Source organism: Taudactylus pleione, unplaced genomic scaffold, assembly GCF_031769625.1.
Source record: "Taudactylus pleione unplaced genomic scaffold, aTauple2 ptg000149l, whole genome shotgun sequence".
In the NCBI taxonomy this organism is placed as follows: Eukaryota; Metazoa; Chordata; class Amphibia; order Anura; family Myobatrachidae; genus Taudactylus; species Taudactylus pleione.
The window spans coordinates 1548001-1571107 of NW_028284551.1; the positions used below are offsets into that span (position 1 = coordinate 1548001).

The following is a 23107-nucleotide window of genomic DNA, read 5'->3' on the forward strand; positions in this document are numbered from 1 at the left end:
CTGCATTCTCATGATGCCCCGGGGTACTGTACAGGCTGCCAGCTGCATCTCCGGAGTGTTGGGCAACATTGGAGCAGTGACACTGGCTGTAGGGTTACAGCCCACTACGAATGTAGCAAAACCAGGAAGACTATAAATGGAAGTATAATTTCTACTTAAAAAGCAGCAAGTTAAGCTTACTACTATTTTTTATATATACATTTTTTTATTCTAAGTTTATCAAGGTGATGAAAATCAACATGGCTTGAACAGTGTTGTATGGAGGCGCTTTCTTTTCTGTAGTCCTGAAATCCCAAAATCTCCAAAGGAATGTATGTGATGTGAGAGAGTATATGTATTAGGACACAGGATATCATTCCATACCTGTAAATAGACTGAAAATTCTACAATGACCACATTTATTTGCTCTATTTAATCTCCTTATTGGTTTTAGGTCTGCAAAACACATTGTGTCACAAATCTATATATTTAATACATACATAACTGATCAAACATTTTACAAAAAAAATATTTTTATTAAAATGAAGAAATTCAAGTTCAGTGACTAACCTGAAATGGTAACAAGGCAAGCGGTAAACTGCTTACGGCTTCAATTCAAAAATTTTTAGGTTAGCAAATATGAAAAAATAATGTCCATTTAAGAGCCGTATTCAATTTGAGCCGAGCCACGTTAAGATAACGCGGCCCTGGACTTAACGCCAACTTTGCCTGATTTGTAGATGTTAAAGTATCGTACCCCGTATTCAATTTGAAAGTACGTGTAAACGGCACCCGGCGACACTGTAACAAGCGAAAAGTGCTGCCATTTTTGGGTAGATCAGCCTGTCACCCCCCCCCAAATGATGCTCTGACATGGGGGTTCACTATATACCCCCTCGATTTGGCTTGCTGAAGGTATTTGGTGTTTTTAAATGGGCTCAATAGCTGCTAAATAGTGTTTTTCCATACCTGATGCAGAATAGTATTTAGGAGTATTTCTTCCAGAAAATAAGTTATCCCAGCAAATTTGGGGTATTTGAAAATGGGGGTCAGCATATTTAAAGTTGAAAAAGTGAACTTGAAAAAAATCGTGAAAAATCCACTTGCCGCAAACACCTGCAATAAATAAAAAACAATTGGGGCATACTTGGGGACCCCCCCAGAGTCAAGTTCGCTAGTTTTTAAGTTTGTACCCCAACATTTTTTTCCACCCCCTTATTCAAAGTAAATTTTTGGGGTGTCTAAGTTTAAAAAATTTTTTGACACAGATTACCTTTGGAGGACTGTCTGAAGGCTGCATGGGGGTTCCCAAAACATTGCACCCCAAAACCCCAATTCTGCACTTTTTTCCGCCTACCATTCATAGGCGATACTTTACCGCCTATTACATTGCATTGACTTTCCACCTAGGCGTTAAGTCTTTCAAATTGAATACGGGGTAAAACCAAAACAGGCGATAATGACGTCATCGGCGGGGACTTAACGCTTCAAATTGAATACGGGCCTTACAGTCAGAAAAAAAGGCCTCTTCAGGGAACATGTAATAGGTTAAGAACTTAAAGATACTCTACAAGGGGGTAGCGGGGAGAAGGCTTGCCTGCACCAGAAGGTCTTCTGAAACAATTACAATTTTAAATCTTGAATTTATTCAGCAGGGTTTGTATACGCCGTTGAGTAAGCGAAAGGAGGGTTCCTCATTGTGTGGGGTTTATTTATTACAGCTGCTTCTATACACAGGCAAAATATAGGTATGACTTTATTACAATGCTCATTAAGAATGACCTAGAAATTAGTAATTATATAAAAAACACACAACTTTCATTACTTTGATATTACAGCATCATACAGACTCTGGGATTTTAATTTTCTTCTTTTGCTTCAGTTTTGGAGTTTGAGGGGCTTTTTGGGCAGATTTTGAGAGTTTCAGCACAGATTTGCCTGGTGCTTTTTTGGGAGTCTTTTTAAGAAGTCTGAATTTGGGTGCAGAGCTCTCTTCAGTCTCCTTCCGCAGTGGCTTTATACGGAGACCTTTTTTATATTTGCTTGCAGTTTCTCGCTCATCCTTTTCAAGGTCATTAATTTTACGCTTCTGGGCTGACTGTTTTGGAGTGGATTCTGTAATCCCTTTCCTTTTCTCACCTGCTTTCCACTTTTCCACTGGTGATTTTATGGTGCCCAATTTCTGTAAAAGATTAAATACAATTAGATTTGTAATTGTAGACAAAGGCGTCTGAAGCCTATGTGGAGTGCAACCTAACAAATGGGAGGTAAGTCACACCATTAGGAAGCAAGGCGTTTAAGGAAAAAAAAATTCCAAACAATAAAATAGGCACAGCATCCTGCCCCTCTTACCCACCTTGAGCAAGCAGGATGGAGTCAGTCTTTACAACTAAAAACCTAAAACATCTCAGCGAGTCCTGTGTCCCCATGGTTTTAAAAAAACGTTGTTTACTTGCCATTAAATCCCTTTTTCCATTATTATAACTGTTTCTACAGAAGATGGGCACATACTGTATGGTGGGCTATGTTTTTTTCCTAGTAGAAAGGACATTAGGAAACCCCCCCCCCCACAAAACACTTGTTTCTTATTCTTCACCGTCGTGCACAGGAGGCAGTCCCTAGGCTTTCTACTCTTGCTTAAAGTTTTACGCGATGGTAGCATACACGCTGCAAGATCCGCAGTATGATCATGCAATATATATTGTTACATGCTTAATGTAACACCGCTTCGTCTGTGGAGCACATCAGATGGGAAGATGCGACAAACCAAATCATCAAACAATGACGATGGTCATTACGAAACATCGCAGATCGGCCATCATAAGGCGTGTACCCAGCTTTATACTAATGCACAAGAGCAACATGGCAGCCCAACATAGGTTGTCTAATTTAAGAAATAGTAAACTATATCGCATTAAGTGAGGAACCACTTTTTTTTTTTTCTTTGACACAAGATGGAGGAGACATTTGGCTCGATTCAATGCCGAATAGTCCAGGGAGGGAGCTCCCAAAGCTATTAAATTCAGCTCGATATTTGGTCTGACAAAAGGATTTCTTCTCACATCCGCCCTGAGTGCAAGGAGAAATTAGACAAATGTGCCGGCTGCGGGGTGGTTTTCCTGCTTAGCGCTAATAGCAGAGCGGCCGGCACTTTAGTCAGATGATGCTGGTTCTCACTAGTAAACACCCATGTTAAGTCGCGAGAACTGGCAACTGTCGGGCCAAACAGAGCGGGGGACTGAATAGCTCCGGGAGCTCCCTCCCAGGGCTATTTAGCATTGCGCCAAATTAAATAGCGCACCTTGTGCCCTTCCCCCATCTATGGAACATTGTTTTATTCCGTAGCACTGGGCGATCACCAGACAAGAGCTGCTATGGAGGAGACATTTAATTATAATAAAGAGGGAACTTCCATCATATGAGAGTGATACCACATTTACAGATGTAATTATAGGCACATAGGGCCTTCCCACTCAAAGAAGGAAAACGGCTATTTTACGTTGCGCATGGCAATATTGTTTGGTGATCACCAGACAATAGCCCTCATATTTTGAAAGTGTGGACTGCCCGATTTCACTATGAGGTGATAGGTAACATAGGGGTAACATTTCCTGGTGATCACAAGGAAATATGTACTAAGGGCCCCCAACATTTGAAAGAGTGGGGATCACCCTCTTTCTAAAGTGGTCGCACCTTATTTATATGTAGCCTGGTTGGGGGGGGGGGGGATAAGCGAGATCTTCCCCCATGTCTAGCCTACATTCTTTTTCTGTAGTGCAGAGAGCTATTGTTTGGTGATCAGTATGAGCACTTATTTGAAAGAGTGTAGTACCACCTTTCAAATTAAGTGTACACCAATCTTGAGGTTATATTGTGGTGGTGGAGATAAAGTCCCTCTTCCTACCATTTTCTTTGCAGTGCTACTGGTGCTCATACATGTACTTTAACCACTCCCTCTAGGCGGCTGCTCCAGGGAGCCCCCACCGTTCTCCTTGACCGGTAGGTAAAAGTTATTTTTGGGGGTGCTCCATCCGCTACTCCCACTCATCCCCTGGTCATAGTGTTTACCATCAGTTGGCACAGCGCAATAACAGAAAGTGGGCCATTCCGATGCACTTCCGGTGACGAGATGAGGCGGGGGGAGTCTGCACGTGGAATACAGCTCCCTCGCTTAGCCTGGAGTAATGACTGCTAAGAGTGCCAGAAGTCAGTCATATGACACGCACTTCCAGTTGTGGCAGATCCGACGCACTTCCGGGGACGAAATCGAGGCGGAGGGAGTCTGCACACGGAATACAGCTCCCGCGCTCAGTTCTGAGCAATGACCGCTAAAAATGCCGGAAGCGTGTCATGTGACACACACTTCCAGTTGCGGCAGTCATGTAAATTCTGAGTATGGAACAGAAATTTCATTCTTAATAAAAGACAATCACCTAAATGGCATTTCAAATAATAAGGACCCAATTACCTCTTAGGGGAGACCCAATAATTACATTTTCTATAGCTTTTAAGAATTTCAGAGATGAGAGAAGGGCGATAATGTCACCGGGGTGGAGAGGAAGTTACCCTCTACCTATATAAAAGGGGATTTGGACACAGATGGACACATACAGCCCTGAGGAAGAATCCTTCTGGATTCAAAACATGTTGGTGGCGATTTAGAGGTTCCAAATGTGACCACAGTGCAAGGAAAACTACCCAAAGTTACCCTGACAGCTGGTGAAAAGGAACCAATGGTGACAGCAGGCGTCCTGTTTTCCATCTGAGGGACGAAGTGGAGATATCCAGAGCACCCCTGTTATATGCTTTCACCATTGCTCCTAATCTGGAGCTTTCAAGATACGGGTACACACACACGACACTTTCAGGAGGATTGTATAAATAAATATGCACCTATTTTGACAGCATATACGTGTTATCGATATTTGGGATTATTCCCTAATGTAAAGCGCTTTATATGGTTGCGAATAAAGTGTGATTTTTTTTAGAACATACTACACTATATGCTTTTCTTTTTTTCATATTCTCCATCTCTTTGAGCCGACAACTTGTAACAAAATAGAAGACATCCATCAATAGGAAGATTCTCTTTGACACACAGAGACAGCATTTATTTAAAGACGGAACTCTAAGAAGAGACTTTCACTTCAAAACACCATAAGAAAAATTGTGGAAAAAGATGGGACTTATTTAAATTTTGTAAATTACCAATATAGAAATTGACTGAATTCTGAGCATCCATAGTGCCTGTATATGTTTTGTTTCTTTTCTTATATTAGTTGCCTTCCACACAGTAGGGGTACTGTTATACCAACAGAATAGACTGCAAGTGGAAAGGGTGCCAACACACTTCCAGTTCCCAGTATTTTAACATTGTTGAAAGGGGGCTCTTTCAAATGGGGGTGCCACTGAGTAGTAGTGTGTAGGTGCCAAGAAGGAAGGAAAGTGAAATTAGACACACTGCACCCGTGCGCAATGGAGCTGCAGCATCGGCAGACACTGCATTCAGGAAGCCCGGACAGGTACCTCCAGGACGCGTCAACGTAGCAGGCAGGCTCCCCTAGCACGTAGCCTGTCTGGCAGGAAATACAGGGAAAGAAAAAAAAAAGAAAAAAAATGGACCGCAGCCTAAACAAAAAGAAAAAAACCAACAAAAAAAACAAAAACACACATATGGCTTAACGGGTACTTAAAATAAACAATGCAGGTGGGGTATAGAGGGGAGAGCCCTGTTCAAATCATTTAAGATTTAGGTGCCAGGCTCCACACACCATCATCTATACCCCAGTGTTTCAGTGTCCCCCAGTGGATGAAAGGAAAAGTGCAAATATGCACGAAAATCAAAAAGGACCAGTTTATCTTCATGGAGTTCATGTTACCTTATTTTTGTCTTTCTTTGTATTAGTGGGCTCTTTAATAGGAACCAGCTGAGGAATCTCCTCATCATCAGATATATTCTGCTGTTTGGGAGAAGTCACTGACTCTTCTTCTCTCTCATTTGCTACAGCTTCACAAGTTTTTCCAGAGACAGCAGTTACCGGCTTGTTGAGTTTAGCAGATTTCTTCTTCTTCGTTTTATTAGGCTTTGATACAGGACACAAACAAAATAGGTTACCTTCACTGTACAAAATTCATGTACATGAAACAGAACATCAAAAAGGTATTGAGAAGTGTTAGCATGGTACTATACATAAGCACAGAAAAACACTTGTTCAAATGATGAGTGGAGTTTTGGACCAGTCCTCTCTGCCTTCAAAGCCATTATTTGCAACCTACCAACTGGTCCTTTACATGTAAGTGAACTGGAGATACGCTGGGTTATTGTCAGTGGAGCCTGGCACTTTCAATTTGGCACAGACTCTTTCTCAACCCCCCCCCCTCTCTAAACCCCACTTGACTCAGGTAAGTTTAACCAAGCAATGTCAGAGGAGAGAGTGGAACAGGAACAACAGAAAAAAATCCATAACCCACAGGACAACAGGTCCCGAACTAGAAGAGGAAACTTGCAGCAACCATAGGATAACAGTCAACACTCAACAGAGAGAAAGAAAATACAGCAAACCACAGAGCGCAGGGAGGGTGTCCTGAATTTTACTGGCAAGTACAAAAATCGTGTTGTGTTCTCCATCATCCACTGGTAGACACTGGAGTTTGGTGTCCCAAAGCAGGCCTTGTGAGAGGGAGCACCCAAAGCTAGCCTCCTTGGACATAAAAGTATTGAAACTATAAAACTTTACAAAAGTATGCAAAGACCATGTGGCAGCTAGACACAGCTGAGCCCAAGAGGCACCCACCAAACAAGTGGAATGAGCTGAAACGGTCTTACCCACAGCAACGTAATACTGCCGAACAACACAAAGCCACCATCTGCTTGGAGGCCAGCTAACCACATCTGTGGGCACCATAGACTATGAACAAGTCATCTGTCTTCCACAAAGAAGAAGTCAAAGAAACAAAGCCGAAGGAATGAGCAGAGCAACACTAAGGGACAAATGTAATAGGGTGAGAGATTAGAAAATGTGAGTGCCAATGTAATAGACTCCGGAGAACAAAGCAACAGAGCAAACTCGCATGTTTTTCAAACTAAAAAAATTCTCACGATTTAAAATCTCATCCAGATGTTTTCCCATTTTGAAGATAAAACTCGACCAATGTGAGTTTAGTGCTAAACTCTCACCCTATTACATTTGCCCCTAAATGTTGATTTAAATGAAATTTGGACACCTTAGGCAAAAAGAAAGGATTAGTATGGAGCTCTGCCCTGTCATGGAATACAAGATATGGAAAGCGACAGGACAGGGCACTGAGCTCAGACAGCCTCCTGGCAGAAGCAATTGCCAGAAGGAAGACCTTCTTCTAAGTCAGGAACTTCAAGTCCACCAACTTCAGTGGCTCAAACCAATCAGCTTGTAAAGTCAGGACAACATTTATGTCCCAAGGAGCTGCTGGGAGGAAGGAAAAGGGGTTGCAAATTAAATACCCCCTGTATAAACGTCTGGATAGCAGGAAGACTAAACAACGCTGGAAAAAAAAAATACAAAAAAATGGAGAGCAGACACCCGCACCTTCAAATATCCCAAACGGAGACCCTCATCCAGCCCAGCTTGAAGAAAAAGCAGAAGACAAGAGATGCAGAAAGAGGTAAGAGGAAATTTATTCCCCTCGCACCAAGATATATATGGCCACCAGATGCGGTAAATCTGAGTTGACATCGGATTTGGGCCTGAAGCATGTTAGAATAACCGGGTCAGGAATTCCTTTTTGATCTCAAAACTGCAACAGCCACACTATCAAATGCAACCAAAATAAGATTGGATGGATAAATGGCCTTGCCGAATCAGGTCCTGACAAAGTGGAAGGGGCCATGGGTCATCTATCAGAAGACTCCGAAGATCTGAATACCACACCCACCGTGGCCAATCTGGGGCCACCTGAATCACTATTTCCTGCTCCCGCTTGATGCGTTTGAGAACCCAAGGGAGAAGCAAAAATGGATAAATTAAGCGGAAGGACCACAGCAGAGACAGGTTGTCTGCCGCCAGTTTTGTGGGATCCCTTGTTCTTGAACAATAGTGGGGGACCTTGTGGTTGAGACAGGATGCCATGAGTTCGATTTCCGGGAGCCCCCATCTGTACCAGTGATTGCAAAATACGCACAATAGGCAGAAAGAGACCCATAGGACGCGCTGTCCGTGTCACTGACGGCTTCTCTATGAAACTTAGTGCTGGGCTGGATCTGCTCTTGCTGCACGTGGTTGGCAACCAACAGCTCGGTCTTGCTCACCTATGATTGGCCGAAGCTCCCGTCCTGGCTTGTGATTGGCGGGGAGCTGCTGTCAGTCAAAGCTGTCAGCTCTGCTGCCGGCCTGCCGCCTCTATAGTGTCCGCAGAGGAGCCGCCGCTGCCAGCCGTGAATCAGTGACCTCTCCAGCAGTCAGCTCGGGAACATTAAAGAGGTTGCTGGCGGGGTCTGGCCAAGCCCCAGTGCCAGCCAGCGTGCCAGGTTATGTACAAAGGGGAACTCACAGGGACAGTGGTTGCAGTAACCGCTGTCCCTGCGAGCTATATCCCCAACAATTTATAGAAGTCTTCCACAAAAGTGAAAGACTTCTCTGGGTGAAGCTGACACTGCGCATGCACACAATGTCAGCTTCTGGAGCTGGCCGGGGTGTGCAGGGAGAGAGATTGAAAGATCTCTCTCCTGCATCTGGAGCCCCCATAGGCTTACAGTAGTTTACACCATCTGGAGATAGTGTAAACTACCGGGGATAAACTCTGAAAAGCTTTGCTTTTTGTAGTTTAGTACATAGTGGTCAGATTGTAGTCCCCATTGATAATAATGAAGTGCTAATTAGCAGTTGCTGGGGATTTCTGTGAAATCTCCTGCATTGTGCAATTAGTACATATAATTATGCAGTTTTTGCATAATTTTATGTAAAATCAGCTGTATACGTAGGCCCCATATAGTCTGTGCTCATTTCATAAGTTGATTTGGGTGCTGTTATGGCCATGGGGGCTGGGGGGAGATCCCAATGATGACACTAAGGGGAAGAATAAGGCGTGTTTGGTGACCGACTTCCATAGTGTACAGTATGTGTAGGGCATGTGGGGTGGTCTCATGGCATATGAGGAGCTCAAAACCATAAATTGTGATGGGACCCAGAAATTGCACAGTAGGACCCCAATTTTTTTTAAAGTAAGGGATCCCTGGGACCCACATAGTTTTTTTGCTCAGCGCGATCACTGCTGTACCAGGGCCTGGAACACTTCTGGATTCAGTGACCACTTGCCGGGATGAAGATCCAGATGACTCAAGTAATCTGCATCCCAATTATCGAGTCCTGGAATGAAAACTGCAGATATGGCTAGAACATACTTTTCTACCCACTGGAAAATTTTAGTGGTCTCCTGCATTGCCAGATGGCTTTGTGCTTTCTTGTATGTATGCCACTACTGTGGGTTGCCTGACTGGACTTACACAGCAGCCAGTAGTCCTGAGAATTTCTTTGAGTTCCAGGACATTTATGGGTAGCAGTGCTTCCATATGGGACGGAGACCTTGGAACTAATACTGAAGGACGACGACCCAACTTCAGATGTGGTGACCAGCGTCCAATTCCAAATGGTGAACGGCTGACCCGCCCCTGAGATGTTTGGAGTCCAACCACCACTGAAGGGACATGCCGCCTTGAATAGAGACACAAATATTCCAATACCCGTTCACCAAGAGACGCATGCATAGATGGACTGTGAGCATAATCTTCTCGAGCACTAATCGTATTAACACCTGGAGAGACAAAAATCCTCTAAAGGGATGTATCGAATAGCATTCAAAGATAAATAAGCTTCCAAAGCTGACCCAGATTGGATGTTTTTTAAATTACCATCCAGCGGCGAGAGATAAGCATGTGATGTATTAGCAATAGATGAAAGCATTTCTGAGGACGGAGCCTTCATTAGAAAGTCTTAAAGGTAGAGAACAATCAACACTCAAGGACTGGAGGCGAGCCAACATAAGCACTATTATTTCAGTAAGGACACGTCGGGCAGAGGAGAATCCGAAAGGCTGAACCTGGAATTGGAAGTGGGCATCCCGGAGGTAGGGCTGATGTGGCTCCCATATTGGAATGTTCAGATAAGCATCCGGAATGTGCATGTACACCAGAACTTCCATGTTGGCTATAACTGACAGAAGGGATTCCATCTTGAATTTGTCGAAACACAGATGAACGTTCAAGGCCTTTAGGTTTAGGATGAGTTGGACCGAGCCATCTGGTTTTGGCACTACAAAAAGGTTGGAGTCTGTCTCTGTCCAACAGGGACAGGAACGATGACTCCTGCTGAAAAAAGTTAAGTCTATTGCACTTGTCAGAGCCATTCTGTTTTGGTGGGAAGCCGGAGGACCTATGGAAAAGAACCTCCAAGGAGGAGGTCCAGAGAACTCTATTTTGCATACTACCGACAGCATCCTTGACCCAAGAGTCAAAACAATTCTGAAACCACATGGCCTAAAAGAGGAGACCCCCCCCCTCCCCACAAAAAATGAGATATGGTAAGAACTTACCCTTGTTATCTCTCTTTCTTCGAAGTCCATAGGGTCCACAGGGTTGAGTATAGGTTGGGAACCAAATCCGGGCACCACGCAGTTAAAGCTTTTAGCTCCCAGGATGCACTGGGTCCACTCTCCCTATAACCCCGCCCCCAAGCCAGAGGCACCTCAGTTTGTAAGTAGCCAAAGGCCGGAGGAGGAAAGAAAGAGAGAAGACTGGAACATTCAAGAACCATACTCACTGAAGAGGAGACGGAAAACCGGTGACCAGTAACACAGCCCATATGAAGCCAGGTGCGTCAGGGCGGGTGCCCTGTGGACCCTATGGACTTCGAAGAAAGAGATAACAAGGGTAAGTTCTTACCATATCTCTCATTTTCTTCTTCAGAGTCCATAGGGGGATCCACAGGGTTGACCTTGGGGATGTCCCAAAGCAGTCCTTATAAGGGTGGGGACGCTCCTGTGATGAGAGGAGAATCCGATGCCCAAAGAAGGCATCCTGAGAGGCAAAGGAATTCAATGCATAGAACCTTAGAAAGGTGTGGACAGAAGACCACGTGGCCACCTTGCAAGGCAGAACAGCCGATGCGCCACAGCGAGCCGCCCACAACCAGAGTAGAATTAGCATCAACAGAAAGGCCTTTCTATGTGTAGGCGCCTGAGATAGACATACAAAGCCGTCTAGCCACTGTCTGTTTAGCGGCCGGCCCTCCTTTCCTGTGAAATTCGTAGACTACAAATAAGGAGTCAGATTTCCTGAAGAAACTTGAACAGATCAGGAAAATTCGGAGAGGCCGGACCACAGTCAATGAGGCCACCCCCGCCGAGTGGACTGGAGACTGAAACGTAGGTACAATAAGTTCCTGAATAATAAGGAACTTAAAAAACACTTTAGATAGAAACACAGGGCAAGTGCGACTCACAACCCTGTCTTGGTGAAATATCCAGAAGAGGGAGCCAGATGAGAACGCTCGCAATTCCGCCACTCTCCTGGCAGATGTAAACACCATAAGACAGAGAGTCTAAGCCATAAACCACATAAGGGCTATTAAAACTAGTGGTCCAAATGGAAGCCACAGGACGACACGAAGAACCACTGCCAAATCCCAAGGAGCCTCTAGGGGGGTATAAAGGGAAAGGGAGGTAGAATTTAGAAAACACCTGGAAGGAGGGTATGGATACCAGAGAGTGGAGCAATTCCACATGTGACCCACACTTACAGGAACACCAGGCAGAGGGCGAAACCCAAGCCAGCCAGAAGGAATGCTAGAACTTCTGGAAATCCTAAACAGCTGAGGATCGTAACTGCAGGTACGATACCATAAGAATTAGGTATATCACATTCTGTGGTAGAGCCCAGCAAAAGCTGGCCTACACGCTCTAAACATCCCAATGAAGGCAGAGCCAGCGAAGCCTTAGGACCACAGTAGGGATGCAGTCAAAGACAAATGATCCAGGTCCATGGAAAGGCAAAGACCCGTAGACAACAGGTCCGGATATTGAAGCAGCAGGAATGGAGTGTCGATGGGGAGATTCCGAAAATCTAAGTACCAGTGACATCTGGGGCAATGTGGAGCCACCAGCAGGAAAGTACCTCCGTCTCGATTGAAACTTCCGAAGACCTCGAGAAAGAAGGGGGACCGGAAGAAACAGGTACACAAAGTGGAAAGTCCCCTTCACTTGCAACGCGTCACTGAAGGTTGCTTCAGTACCTCTAGTTCTGGACCCTAACACCGGCAGTGTGCGATAGAGTCAGAAGGCCATGAGGACCACCTCTGGGAGGCCCCCTCTGGTCACTAGGAGTTGAAACCTCTCGGAGAGACCAGTCCCCTGGGATGCACGTCGTGACAGTTGAGGAAGTCCGCTTACCAATGAGAACTCCCGGAATGAACACTGCAGAGAAGGCCGGGAGGAGACCCTTGGACTATGTCAGAATATATGTGACTTTCCTGTCATTGCTGCCCAACTACGAGAGTCTACTAGATGTAACCCACCGTTGTGACGTTATCGGACTTAACCTTCACAGATTTACCGTAAAGTATGTGTTCGGCCAGAACAAGGGCCTAAGACAGCTTAACGTTCCAATAAATTCATTGGCAGGGCGGAATCTCCAGACGTCCAACTGCCCCGAAAGGAGTGCGGACCGGTCACTGCACCCCAGAGACTGGCGTCCGTTGTAAGGATTACCCTAGATGAGATGGCCATAGCCACCCAGACAGAGACAGACACACCTCCGGAGAGAGCATCATCGTCTCAATCGTGATCTGATGGAGAAACCCGTTCCAACTGGAGAGGATTAGTTTGTGCAAAGGCCTGGAATGGAACTGAGCATATTCCATTCTTCCGAAGGTAGACACCTTGGATTCCAGAACCCGCATTACAGAGTGTAATGACACTTGTCGATTTCGGAGACATCCGCACACTCTTAGATGAAGAGTGGAGATCTCGTCTGACGTCAGAAGGATTCTCCGACTCTGAGAATCCAGCAGGGCTCCCAGATGAATCACACCCTGTGAGGGATTCAGGGAGGACTTTTTCCTAGTTGATTAACCATTTGTGCTTGTGAAGGAAAGTAATGGTCAACTTGAAATGGTTTCAAAGTACTTTGGTGAGCCTGCTAAGAGCAGGAGACCGTTCAGATACTGGAGCAGTCGGATTCACTGAACATGTGGGCTGTCACAAAATCCATAAATATGGTAAACCCCGATGGGGCTGTGGACAGTCCAAAGGGCAGAGCCCGAAAATTGTAAGTGTTGCTGTGGCACAGCAAACCTGAGCTAACGCTGATGAGAGGACTCTACAGGTACCCGTAGGTACATGTCCTGACTATTCAGCGATACCATAAAGACCCCAAGTTCCAAATCTCGGATGATGGAGCGTAGGGGTTTCCTCCTGAGCCCAGGCACCTTTAGGAAGTGGTGCAGGGATTTGAGACAGAGGATAGGCCAATGAGGACCATTCGCCACTGCACCAGAAAGAAAGTAGAATAAACAGTTCCTCGCTGAGATAGTGGGGCTGGCATAAAGAGCTCTGCTTACCACAAGGACTGTATAGCTCTCTGGATTTGTAAGGCCCTGTTCGGTTCCGAAGAATGGCCTGTGTACCAAAACATGTGAAAAGGCCGTCAGAGTAATGAGAGGGCGTACCAGTGAGAGACTACAACTACTACCCAAACATCCGTGGTGACTTGACACAAGCACTGAGCGAACTGAAAAAGTCGGTATCTCACTCTGGAATCCCCCAGATGAAGGTCTGTCCCATCAGGCTGAAGTTTTATCCTTGGGTTAAGAAGCAGGGCATCTGGAAGTATAGGTCTGCTCGGTACCAGGTATGGCGGCCCTTGTGGAGGCCGACAGCCTAGGGAAAAAAACATGCCTTTAGGCTGACCTTGAGGACAAAAATACTGAACAGATTTAGTCCGAGGCCTTGTATAGCTGAAGGCGGAAATTTTGCCGTTAAGTGATACTGCCAATGTTGCTACAAATAGGGGGAAGATGGAAGCTTGTTATAGATGGGGATGGGGGAGAGAAGATGATAGAGGAAAAAAAATCCTGCACAATAGCTAACAATCCAGAAAATGATGAGTCAAAGATACTAATTAAACATAATAGGGCTGATGCAGATTGATGTAGCTCTCACTCTGCAATTCTGTAAAATCACTCTAGCCATGCTCGGAAAACAAAAATGATACACGCCTTTGCAGGATTGGGGATTTCTGTTACCACGCTGTAAATGGGCATAAGTAATTGAGCGAACAGGACAGGTAACCAAGCTCTGATGTTTGGACACTCAATTTTGTTTTTAAATACATAAGACGATATGTGACATTTATCATGGTCCTTTGAACTTTGAAGTGCAAAACATCTGGATAAAATACACAGAACACTTACTACAGTAAACTGAAGACGTTTTACCATAAGGAGCAAAGGGTGTTTTGTTCTGGTCTACAAACTTCCAAACAGACTATGGGCGGTATCCAATTAGCCCCGAACATAGTCCGAGCGCTAATGGATAGCCGCGGGATCGGCGAAAAACGGGGATCACCCAATTTTTGCTGATGTTTTATTTCACCCTATCCCATTATTTTGGTCAAAATAATAGGATAATTCTCCAGAAAACATATAGGACCTGTGTTTTCGCCATTTAGGTGGTGAAAACACGGCACTTATCGTGGATTATTTTTCGGGACACATCAGGTCCCGAAAAATATCCACGTATCGGCATGGGGCGGCACTTCGGGGATAATAGAATAGCCCTGCCACAATCAATTAGCAGTGTTACTTTAGCGCTGCTAATTGGATACCCCCCTAATTGATTAAAGCATGCTCACTTACTTTATTTTCCTTTACCTTCACCATGTCTAGTTCTTTTAGACTATCAAGAGAAGAGTTGAAGACTGGAAGAGCCACAGAATTCTGGGTTTTCAAATGAAGAACTTTAATGTTTTGCCACTTCTGAAAATTAAAGGAAAAACCTGTATAACTTACTAGACAAAAACAAAGTATTAACTACGTCACTATCACAGAGGGAAACAAGTGGTATTTGGAGGGGAGGAACCCTCAAATATAAAAACCAAGTACATATGTTCCTTGCGTTTCCATAGGTGGTTTCACACAATTAGTGCCATCTCATATATATTCCCCCGCACTCAATACAGATATTAGAATATGAGACCAAAAGAAAGTCATATTTGCTGCAAAATAGGTTTTACAGTTATCTAAAGCAGCAGGTCACCAGAACTTGAAATGATGGCATGGATTTCAGTCTCATAGCCAGAACTATGTTATACACAAGAGGCACGCACCATTGGCAACTTCTCAGCTAAAGCTTGAGCAACGGCGACTGTGTTTTCAACAATATCCGCCATTTCCATACCAGTATGACCAACACGAATTGCGCTGCAAGAAAAAAAAAAGTGAGAAAAATAAATAAATGTATCTCATAAATATCTCTTGAGCAGCAAAAAATTATTTCTCAAAAACTCACTAGCAGCAGCCTTTGTTGGTAATATGAAGCTGTGTTCCCTGGATATAGCGGTTCAATTCAGCAGCCAGGTGCTTGCTCTTCAGATTCACAGATTGGGGCTCTCTGGAAAAATACAAAATTGCACACAGGTTATAAGAGATTGCGTCCTTAATGTAAAATTTAAAGCATACTGTCAATTTGCAATGCATCAGAAATATACCAGAGGTTTTGCCTTAAGTGAAAGCTGTATAATTATGTTGCAATATATGTGGAAGGTAACACCTAAACTTTCTTTAGCAGAAGATTGCATGATATATGAATAGTAGCACAGATGCCTCAAGGCAAATGCCACTCATATCAGACAAAACAAAAGGTTAAAGCACCCATAAATGTCTATAACAAAAACTCTTAAGATCATCTTTTTACAACTACAATCTTAATTTTCAGCTGCAAAACAGTTTAACTGCTCTATTAATAACCAGGTACCTGTTCCAGGTGCTCACTCACCTCTTCTCCTTGTAGAAATGTTTCCCAATAAGGGATGGCAGAAATCGGCGGATTCTATCGTCAGAGAGGAACAGGTCATGATTGCTCAGCAAACGGCGCTTTGCTTCGAAAGGCTTGTACTCTTTTTTCATTTTTTTAAGGGGAATGACCTAGAAAAACCACATCAAATCATATCAAACTAAAGCTTACTTTTCACAATAAACAGAGGGAGGGATTCAACCCCATACAAAGCTCCAAGTTTATCATGCTATTTGACCTGGCTTTTATCATGCACTTTAGGGCGAGAACAACTGGTTTATACCAAGTGCTAGCTTAGTCTAGATGGGGGATAGAGAACAGTTTGCCAAGTGAGCACACTTATTTGTGCCAGCCTGTACTTTAAAGGAACCCCAATTTTTTTTTTTTTTTTTTTTTTAACTTCCCCATATGATCTAATTAAATGCTTATAGCAAAGGCTGTACAGAAAGTATCTGCACATTCTGATACCTTGCCTATAACACTCTGGCTATCATTGGTTTTCCCATATATAACCTGTGCGACAAAAATGCCTGTGCAGTTGACTATATTCTATTTAAAAAGTAGTAAAAAAAAAAAATCATTTCTACAATTCACTTATGTATTTACCTCCGTTATCTGTGTAACTCCATGCTGATTGAGCAGTTTTTTGTAGAACTTTTCTGTCTGTTCAGCACTCATGTTTGGCTCATCTTTGGTGAACAGACAAACTTCACATGTACTAGGTCTAATTCCATGAGGTAGAGGACTGTAGGAGAAGAAGAAAACCAATACATTAAATACACACAAAGTTTACCCTACTACAGGTTTTCTAAGCATGTCATACGACATAGTAGACTAGGTTCTGGTGGAATTTTGTAGATAATAAAAAAGACAAAAAGAAAATTTAAAGCAGCCCGGACTGACAACCAGGGCACTTTGATATGCCAAACTAGACCAGCTCATGGCATTTGTCACTTCAAGTAAATGCTGGGTATCGACAGAGCAGCCGATCAGGTAAGCTATACACACTAACCACCAGCAAATGTGTCTGCCCTGACATCACAACAGGGCGAGCAGTTGATATGTCAATCACCGGCGGTCGGTGGGTTGCCCGTACACACAGCTAGATGCGTGGATATATCTGCAGATATATCGGGTATTGGATGTGCTGCAGGGCTGATGCGATAATCTGAACGACGCTGTTCACACAAGCATCATCTGCACCTACCTGCCAATGCAAATGATATATTGTCCATTGGATAGAACAGGCGATATAACGTCCAGTGTGAATCCCCAGATTTAGACTAGTTCATCCAGGATATAAAACAGTACCAGATGACTTAAGCAGGAAGAGATGAGTTATTTCGTTCTTTGTTCGTTTTGTAGTTTCAGACCACAAATTAGTTAACAAATTACATGACAGACAAGTCTGATGAGAGAGGTTAAACAGTCCCAAAGTGTATCCGTTGGATAATCGTTCATCATATGATTGTGTTTACCGCGTAAACCTCATGAGGTTGTGGGCAGAAAAGTCAGCGCTGGCGGTTCTCGTGCCCAAACAGAGCAACAATTGAATTGATTTATTTTTTAAGGCGAAAAATAAATCAACTTAAATCCCCCAATGAGTATAAATAAGAAATAAAGAAAGATATCTTAGATTGGAGGCACTTAAGTTTGGAACAATCTAGCAGAGTGTTAAACCTAAGTTGTCCTGCAGGAAACAGAGTAACCAGATTGTATACTGAATTTAGGATACATTAGTAGGCACCTGAAAATGGCTTGTAGATATTAAGTGCTTTGTTGAGAAGAACTAAACAGATATTTGGGTAATTTGTCCAAAAAGCTTGAAGATTGGATTCCAGGGACCTTTAAACAGGTCTGATAGCATACTGCTACATAACAAAGCAAATTGTGTTGGAGACAGTAACCAAGAGCCGTATTCAATTAGCGGCGAAAACAGACGGTTCTTTTGCCGCAGGCGAAAACGGCAAACAGGTGAAAATGGAGGAAAAAAGTTCTCTCCATCCCAGACCAGGAGAGAAAAAAAAAGCAAAATCCCTATTTTTGGCTAAAAATGTGGGGACTTCTTTCACTTCCCTTTGGACACCCAACAATTACGTGGTCGTTTTTCGTCAAAATTTTTTTATGGTAATTTATCATAAGGGCGATAGGGGTCGGGGGAGAAGGTGTCCAAGGGTTTCTGAAATAAATCCAAGTTTATAGCCAAAAGGATTGTGCATTTGTTTTCTCCTGGTCTGGTAGAGAACTTTTCTCCAGTTTTTTCTCCTGTTTTTTTTTGGGCGAAAAACTGCCGTTTTCGCCAATGGTGAAAAAAATGCCCATTTTCACCGCTAATTGATTATGTCCCATCACTTCCAACATGAGTGAGATGCAGCAGCATGCGTTGTACAATACACTCTGACCATACGGGGAGGCAACATTTGCTAGGTTATGGGCGAACAGAATACCACTGTAAAAGAATAAAGTGGAAAAAGTCTTTAACTACAGTTTCCAAGTATATAATTGGAGATAGGTAAATGAATAATCAGACACAGGAGCTTACATTCTGATGGTTTGTGGGCGAGCTGGAATTTTCCATACAGTAACCATTAAGGATATCTGGTCATGTTCATTTAAAAGCAATGAATTAGCCTTTCCCTTTGTTTTCTGATATGCGAAAAGGGCCTGGATTGCCTTCTTAACCTGCAAATTGAGAAAAAAAAAAAAAGTCAAGATCATTTACTTCAACATTGGTTTCTGCTTCTCATTTCTCTTATAAAAATGACTAAAGAAATTGTTAAGCCTTAAATATCTGAAGCCAACAGTAGTATAATTTTATTTATTGAATACATGAGCCAAAAATGTGACTTGTAGTGTAATGTTTCAGAAATGTAATCAGTGATCGCGCTGAGTGGCAAAATGTGGGTCCCAGCACTTTAAAAAAAATGGGGTCCTATCTGACCATTTCTGGGTCCCATCATAATTTATGCTTTAGAGCTTTCCATATGCCACCACACTTCCTCACATACCCCTAGAATGCCCATCTGATACCCCCAATAGCATAAGTTTTGTACACAAAGATCAGACTGCAGTACCCATTGACAATAATGGGGACTGCAGTCTGCTGCGGTAGTTCGCTTTCTGTGATAAGACTGTTCTTACAAAGTGGTGATGCATAAAATTTTTTGAAAATCCACACACTGATAAATGCATTTTAAAAATATACCAAAAAGATTTTCTTCTCTTATCTTTGAACAGAAATGCTCAAATAATTCTATGCTTCTAGCTGTGTACTCTTCTGTCCTTTTATTCTGTGAGAGCTAGATGTGGGGCGACTGCGCACATGCTGCAGGTCCTTATGGCTCCTCATCTTCTTAATGTGTGGGAGGCGGAGTTGGGGAGAGGAGTAGGAGGTGGAGAGCCGGGAACAGGAGGATCCGTGGAGTCAGATTATAGGTGAGGGTAGCTGGGGACAGGAGGAGTAGGCTGGGACAGAAGAAGGGGCTGAATGCCAGGTATTAGATGTGGAGGAGAGCCATGTACAGGAGGAGGAGGGTAGCTGGGGAAAGGAGTAGGAGGGGAAAGGAGAAGGGTCTGGGTATCACCAGGTATTAGAGGGAGAGAGGAGCTGCAGACAGGATGAGGTGGAGGGGTAGGCAGGGACAAGAGAAGGGTCTGGGTGCCACTGAGTGTTAGCGGGTGAGAGAAGCCACTGACAGGATGAGGTGGAGGGGAGATGGGGAAGAGTAAGCAGGGACAGGTTGCCATTGGGTTTTAGAGATGGGGGGGAGCAGGGATTAGAGGCAGAAAGCTGGGGCCAGGTGCGCTGCTGTTCTCTACTTCCTGAAACTGACTGAATTAATGGCCATGGCCGCGCTGTCCTCAGAAAGCAGGCAGGAAGGGAGGAGGGGGCATGGCCTCTCGTCTGCACTTCTAGCCGGACAGCGGTGGACCAGCCAGTGGTACATCTGTTACATCCCCCAGCCCGCACCACACCACGCCCACCCACAGCACTATCTACTTTAGGGTGTCGTCTTCAAGCCGGAGGCTGGGCCGCAGCCTTCTTCACACTAGGACAGTTCACTGACTGAGTGAGCTGCAGCATCAAGGGGCGTGTAACGGCTGGCTCCACCTCCTTTTTGATGTCTCCCCTGCAGCCGGGCCAGGAGTGACATCAATCATGTAACCAGGAGCCAGAGATTTCCCGGCAGCGGAGCGCGTCCTTGGGGACCCACCCATTCTGAGAAAGTGAGTCCCCGGTCCTCATTTATGGGAAAAATACGCGCTATAGCGCGTATTTGCGATCACTGGTAATAACTGCCTAGCTTCATGCACAATGTTTGAACAACAACTGAGGGAAAAGTACATTTGGAGTAAAGTCTGCTTTGATGAAATAATTGGCTTGTCTGAGGAACAGGGTTGAAGGCTCAGTTAACAGAAATTCTCTGCACAAACTGATGGGTTTTAAACATAGGATAATGGACAATTAACTCACTGCATGTCAGGCTTTGTATCCTTTACAATTTGATTTTTTTTACTATTTTGATTTAACCACATTTGAAAAGTCATTTGCTGCATGACTACATCCCATATACAGAAACAATAATAGAGGCATTTAATGAACTGTGCCACCAGTAGATAACAACTATATAATATGAATGACAGCTCGCTGTTATATTCACTAGAAAACTAGAACAGAAGTTATAAGCTGCTAATATGGAACCAAAGCCCTGAAGCAGAGAGAGGTAGCTTAGGCGTCAGAGCCCAGCAGCACAGGACAGAGTGACGGCATGCTGCACGGCCCTCTACACGTCTGATCACATCCCCACTCAACAGGGTCGGTGAGGGTGTGTAGATCTCACCTGTGCGCTGTCCAGGCTGTGCCTCACGCTCTCCGCCATCTTCCGCCCTACACGTGTGTACGTCTGGAGTGAGTGACTGACACACTGCGCACGCGTGAGAAACGCGTCATCAAGTAAAACTTTATTAAGCGTCTCTAGTAGTAAAAGATGTCTGGAGGGGGAATGACGCTGGATGCTGTCTGATGACGTCAGGGTCCTCTCCGTGAAGGGGATTTAGACACTACCATGTCTGGAGTCGACAAAGAAGTGACGTCACGTGTCTCAGGCCTTGCAACGCTCTCGGTAGCGGATAAATCCCCTCCAGTAGATGTACCCTGACGTCATCAGTTACTAACCACGTGGACATAGAGTGGGTCTAGTAACCCACCTGTCGCTCATACACTGGTATACACAGGCGCATAACTTTTAAAGAAGGAAATGGCCAATTTGGAGGGAGGAGGAGGTATATTGTGCGAGGTAAAGTACAATTTAAAAACACATATAATAACAGACGTGTGTGTGTGTAGGACAGCAGCAGCACCGCATGTCACCTGTCAGGCTGGGGTGCCTGACAGGTGACAGACGGGGGAGGGAGCTTCCTGCTCTCACACTATGGTCATATAGCAGCATGGCTTTGTCCCTCGCCCGTCTTGTAGTCTCCACCTGCCAGGTGGCACCAAAAGCCTACCCTCCAACATGACCCGTTTCACGCGGTACAATTGCTCTGGTGCTGGACTTCCCACCTAATTTATTATTGCAGATCCCTGTATGGAACTAGTAATAGAGGAGACAGATGTTTCAACAGGTGTCTGCCGTCATACATTACGTGGGAAGGCCAGGAGCAGAGCACTTTGTACATGGTGGAACGAGTCATGTTGGAGGATCAGCAAAAGCTACATTCACCATTCATGAGACACAGTCCATCAGCAGCAGGATCCCCTACAATCACAGCACCATATTTTCCGAAAATTGAGCAACACTCCTGCCCCCCCCAGGAGAGGGCAAACTTCCTGGACTGGTTAAGACCCCCCCCCCTCGCACTTGTTGAAAAATAGGCGGTCCAGAGGGGTCCGCTTACACGATTTATGCTGAATCGCATTATTTTAGCCCCGCATGCTGCTTTACAATGCCAGTAATCCCGGTATTGTATAGCAGGGCCGCAATGACGCAATCGCGCTGCAACGCCCACCATTGCCACTGCCACGCCCCATGCAGTGCCCACATGGCTACCCCCTACCTGAGGGGCAGCCAGAAAGTTGGCAGGCCTGCACAGCACAGTTCAGGCTTTAAAGTTGGTGTCACTCGTAGGCCATGACCAATGACAGTCTGACTGGGGTGTGTCTGCACGATGGGTGATGACAGAATAACTTGATAGCGGTACGCTGGTAACGGGTTGCGAGGGGCTCCGGTCTGAAGGCAGGTGCTGACTCACAGGCAGGAGGTGTCAGTGGCACACAGACAAGCTACCATTTAAAAAAAAAAAATAAGCCCAAAAACAACCAACCCGCAACCATAAAAAAAAACAGCAATGTGAAAAAAAAAACAAGCCCAATTCCGTTGTAATAAGCAGAATTGGCAACTATGCATCCTGCCTATAATCGGGCATTCGGTATGCAAATAGTTTTGTGACATCATCAGTGCTGTCCACTTTACAGACACTCTATTTATTCTGTGCAGTTTCCACATTCTTACTACTTTCATGGTATCAAGATATTGCCTTTTTGTTTGTACACAAAATTTCGATCATTCCTGCCCTGAAGAACCTTCATTTAGTACCATGAAAGTCTAATGAGTTTTTGAGACAACATTTTACTCACTTTCCACCACAACAAGCAGGACTTTAAAGGTGATTTTTTTTTTCTTATACTAGCCATTTTTAATTACATACTATATGCTAGTCTGTCACTTTTTAATACATGTATTCTGCCCAAACTGACTTTCTGCAAATATATGTAGGGTTAATTAAGATTGTAAGGGGGGGCTTGGATTGCACACCCTAATTTTAAACATAATAGGAGTTGCTGCCATGCTGAGACGTGTAGTACAATACAGGGGACATAGATTGCAGGCGCACACTCTAAGTACTAAGAACAATGATAGACAAAAAATACCTGATAAACTCTACAATTAACTTGGAGTAAAAGTGAGGTTCTTAGTACATGTTTTGTCTATCATTGTATCATTGAGTGTGCGCCTGCATTCTATGTCCCCTGTATTGTACTACAAGTCTCAGCATGGCAGCACCTCTTATTATGTTCAAAATTAGGGTG

The 23107-nt window shown here is 44.3% G+C and overlaps 1 protein-coding gene across 2 annotated transcripts; it reads right to left on the reverse strand.

Annotated features, from left to right (window-relative positions):
• Positions 1 to 494: 494 nt before the first annotated feature.
• Positions 495 to 21073, reverse strand: RSL1D1 (ribosomal L1 domain containing 1). Of its 2 annotated transcripts, XM_088474223.1 has the most exons (9): positions 20859 to 20995; positions 18560 to 18699; positions 16624 to 16762; positions 16000 to 16148; positions 15514 to 15615; positions 15332 to 15425; positions 14862 to 14981; positions 5859 to 6062; positions 495 to 2161 (listed from the first exon to the last, which is right to left on the reverse strand). In XM_088474223.1, the coding sequence occupies exons 1-9, from the start codon at positions 20895 to 20897 to the stop codon at positions 1820 to 1822; spliced, it is 1329 nt and encodes a 442-aa protein (XP_088330349.1). In that variant the 5' UTR covers positions 20898 to 20995; the 3' UTR covers positions 495 to 1819. The 2 variants fall into 2 exon arrangements, with proteins under 2 accessions (XP_088330349.1, XP_088330348.1); XM_088474222.1 differs by lacking the exon at positions 5859 to 6062 and having other exon boundaries at positions 20859 to 21073.
• Positions 21074 to 23107: the final 2034 nt, after the last annotated feature.

What these genes read in the sequence shown, in the direction of transcription:
- RSL1D1 (XM_088474223.1), bottom strand. Translation starts at nt 20,897, where the DNA reads ATGGCGGAGAGCGTGAGGCACAGCCTGGACAGCGCACAG. An exon ending in GAGTTACACAGATAACGGAG is followed by an intron (nt 16,149 to 16,623) that starts GTAAATACATAA and finishes TGGTTTTTCTAG; the next exon opens with GTCATTCCCCTTAAAAAAAT. An exon ending in TAGCTGAGAAGTTGCCAATG is followed by an intron (nt 14,982 to 15,331) that starts GTGCGTGCCTCT and finishes TTTAATTTTCAG; the next exon opens with AAGTGGCAAAACATTAAAGT.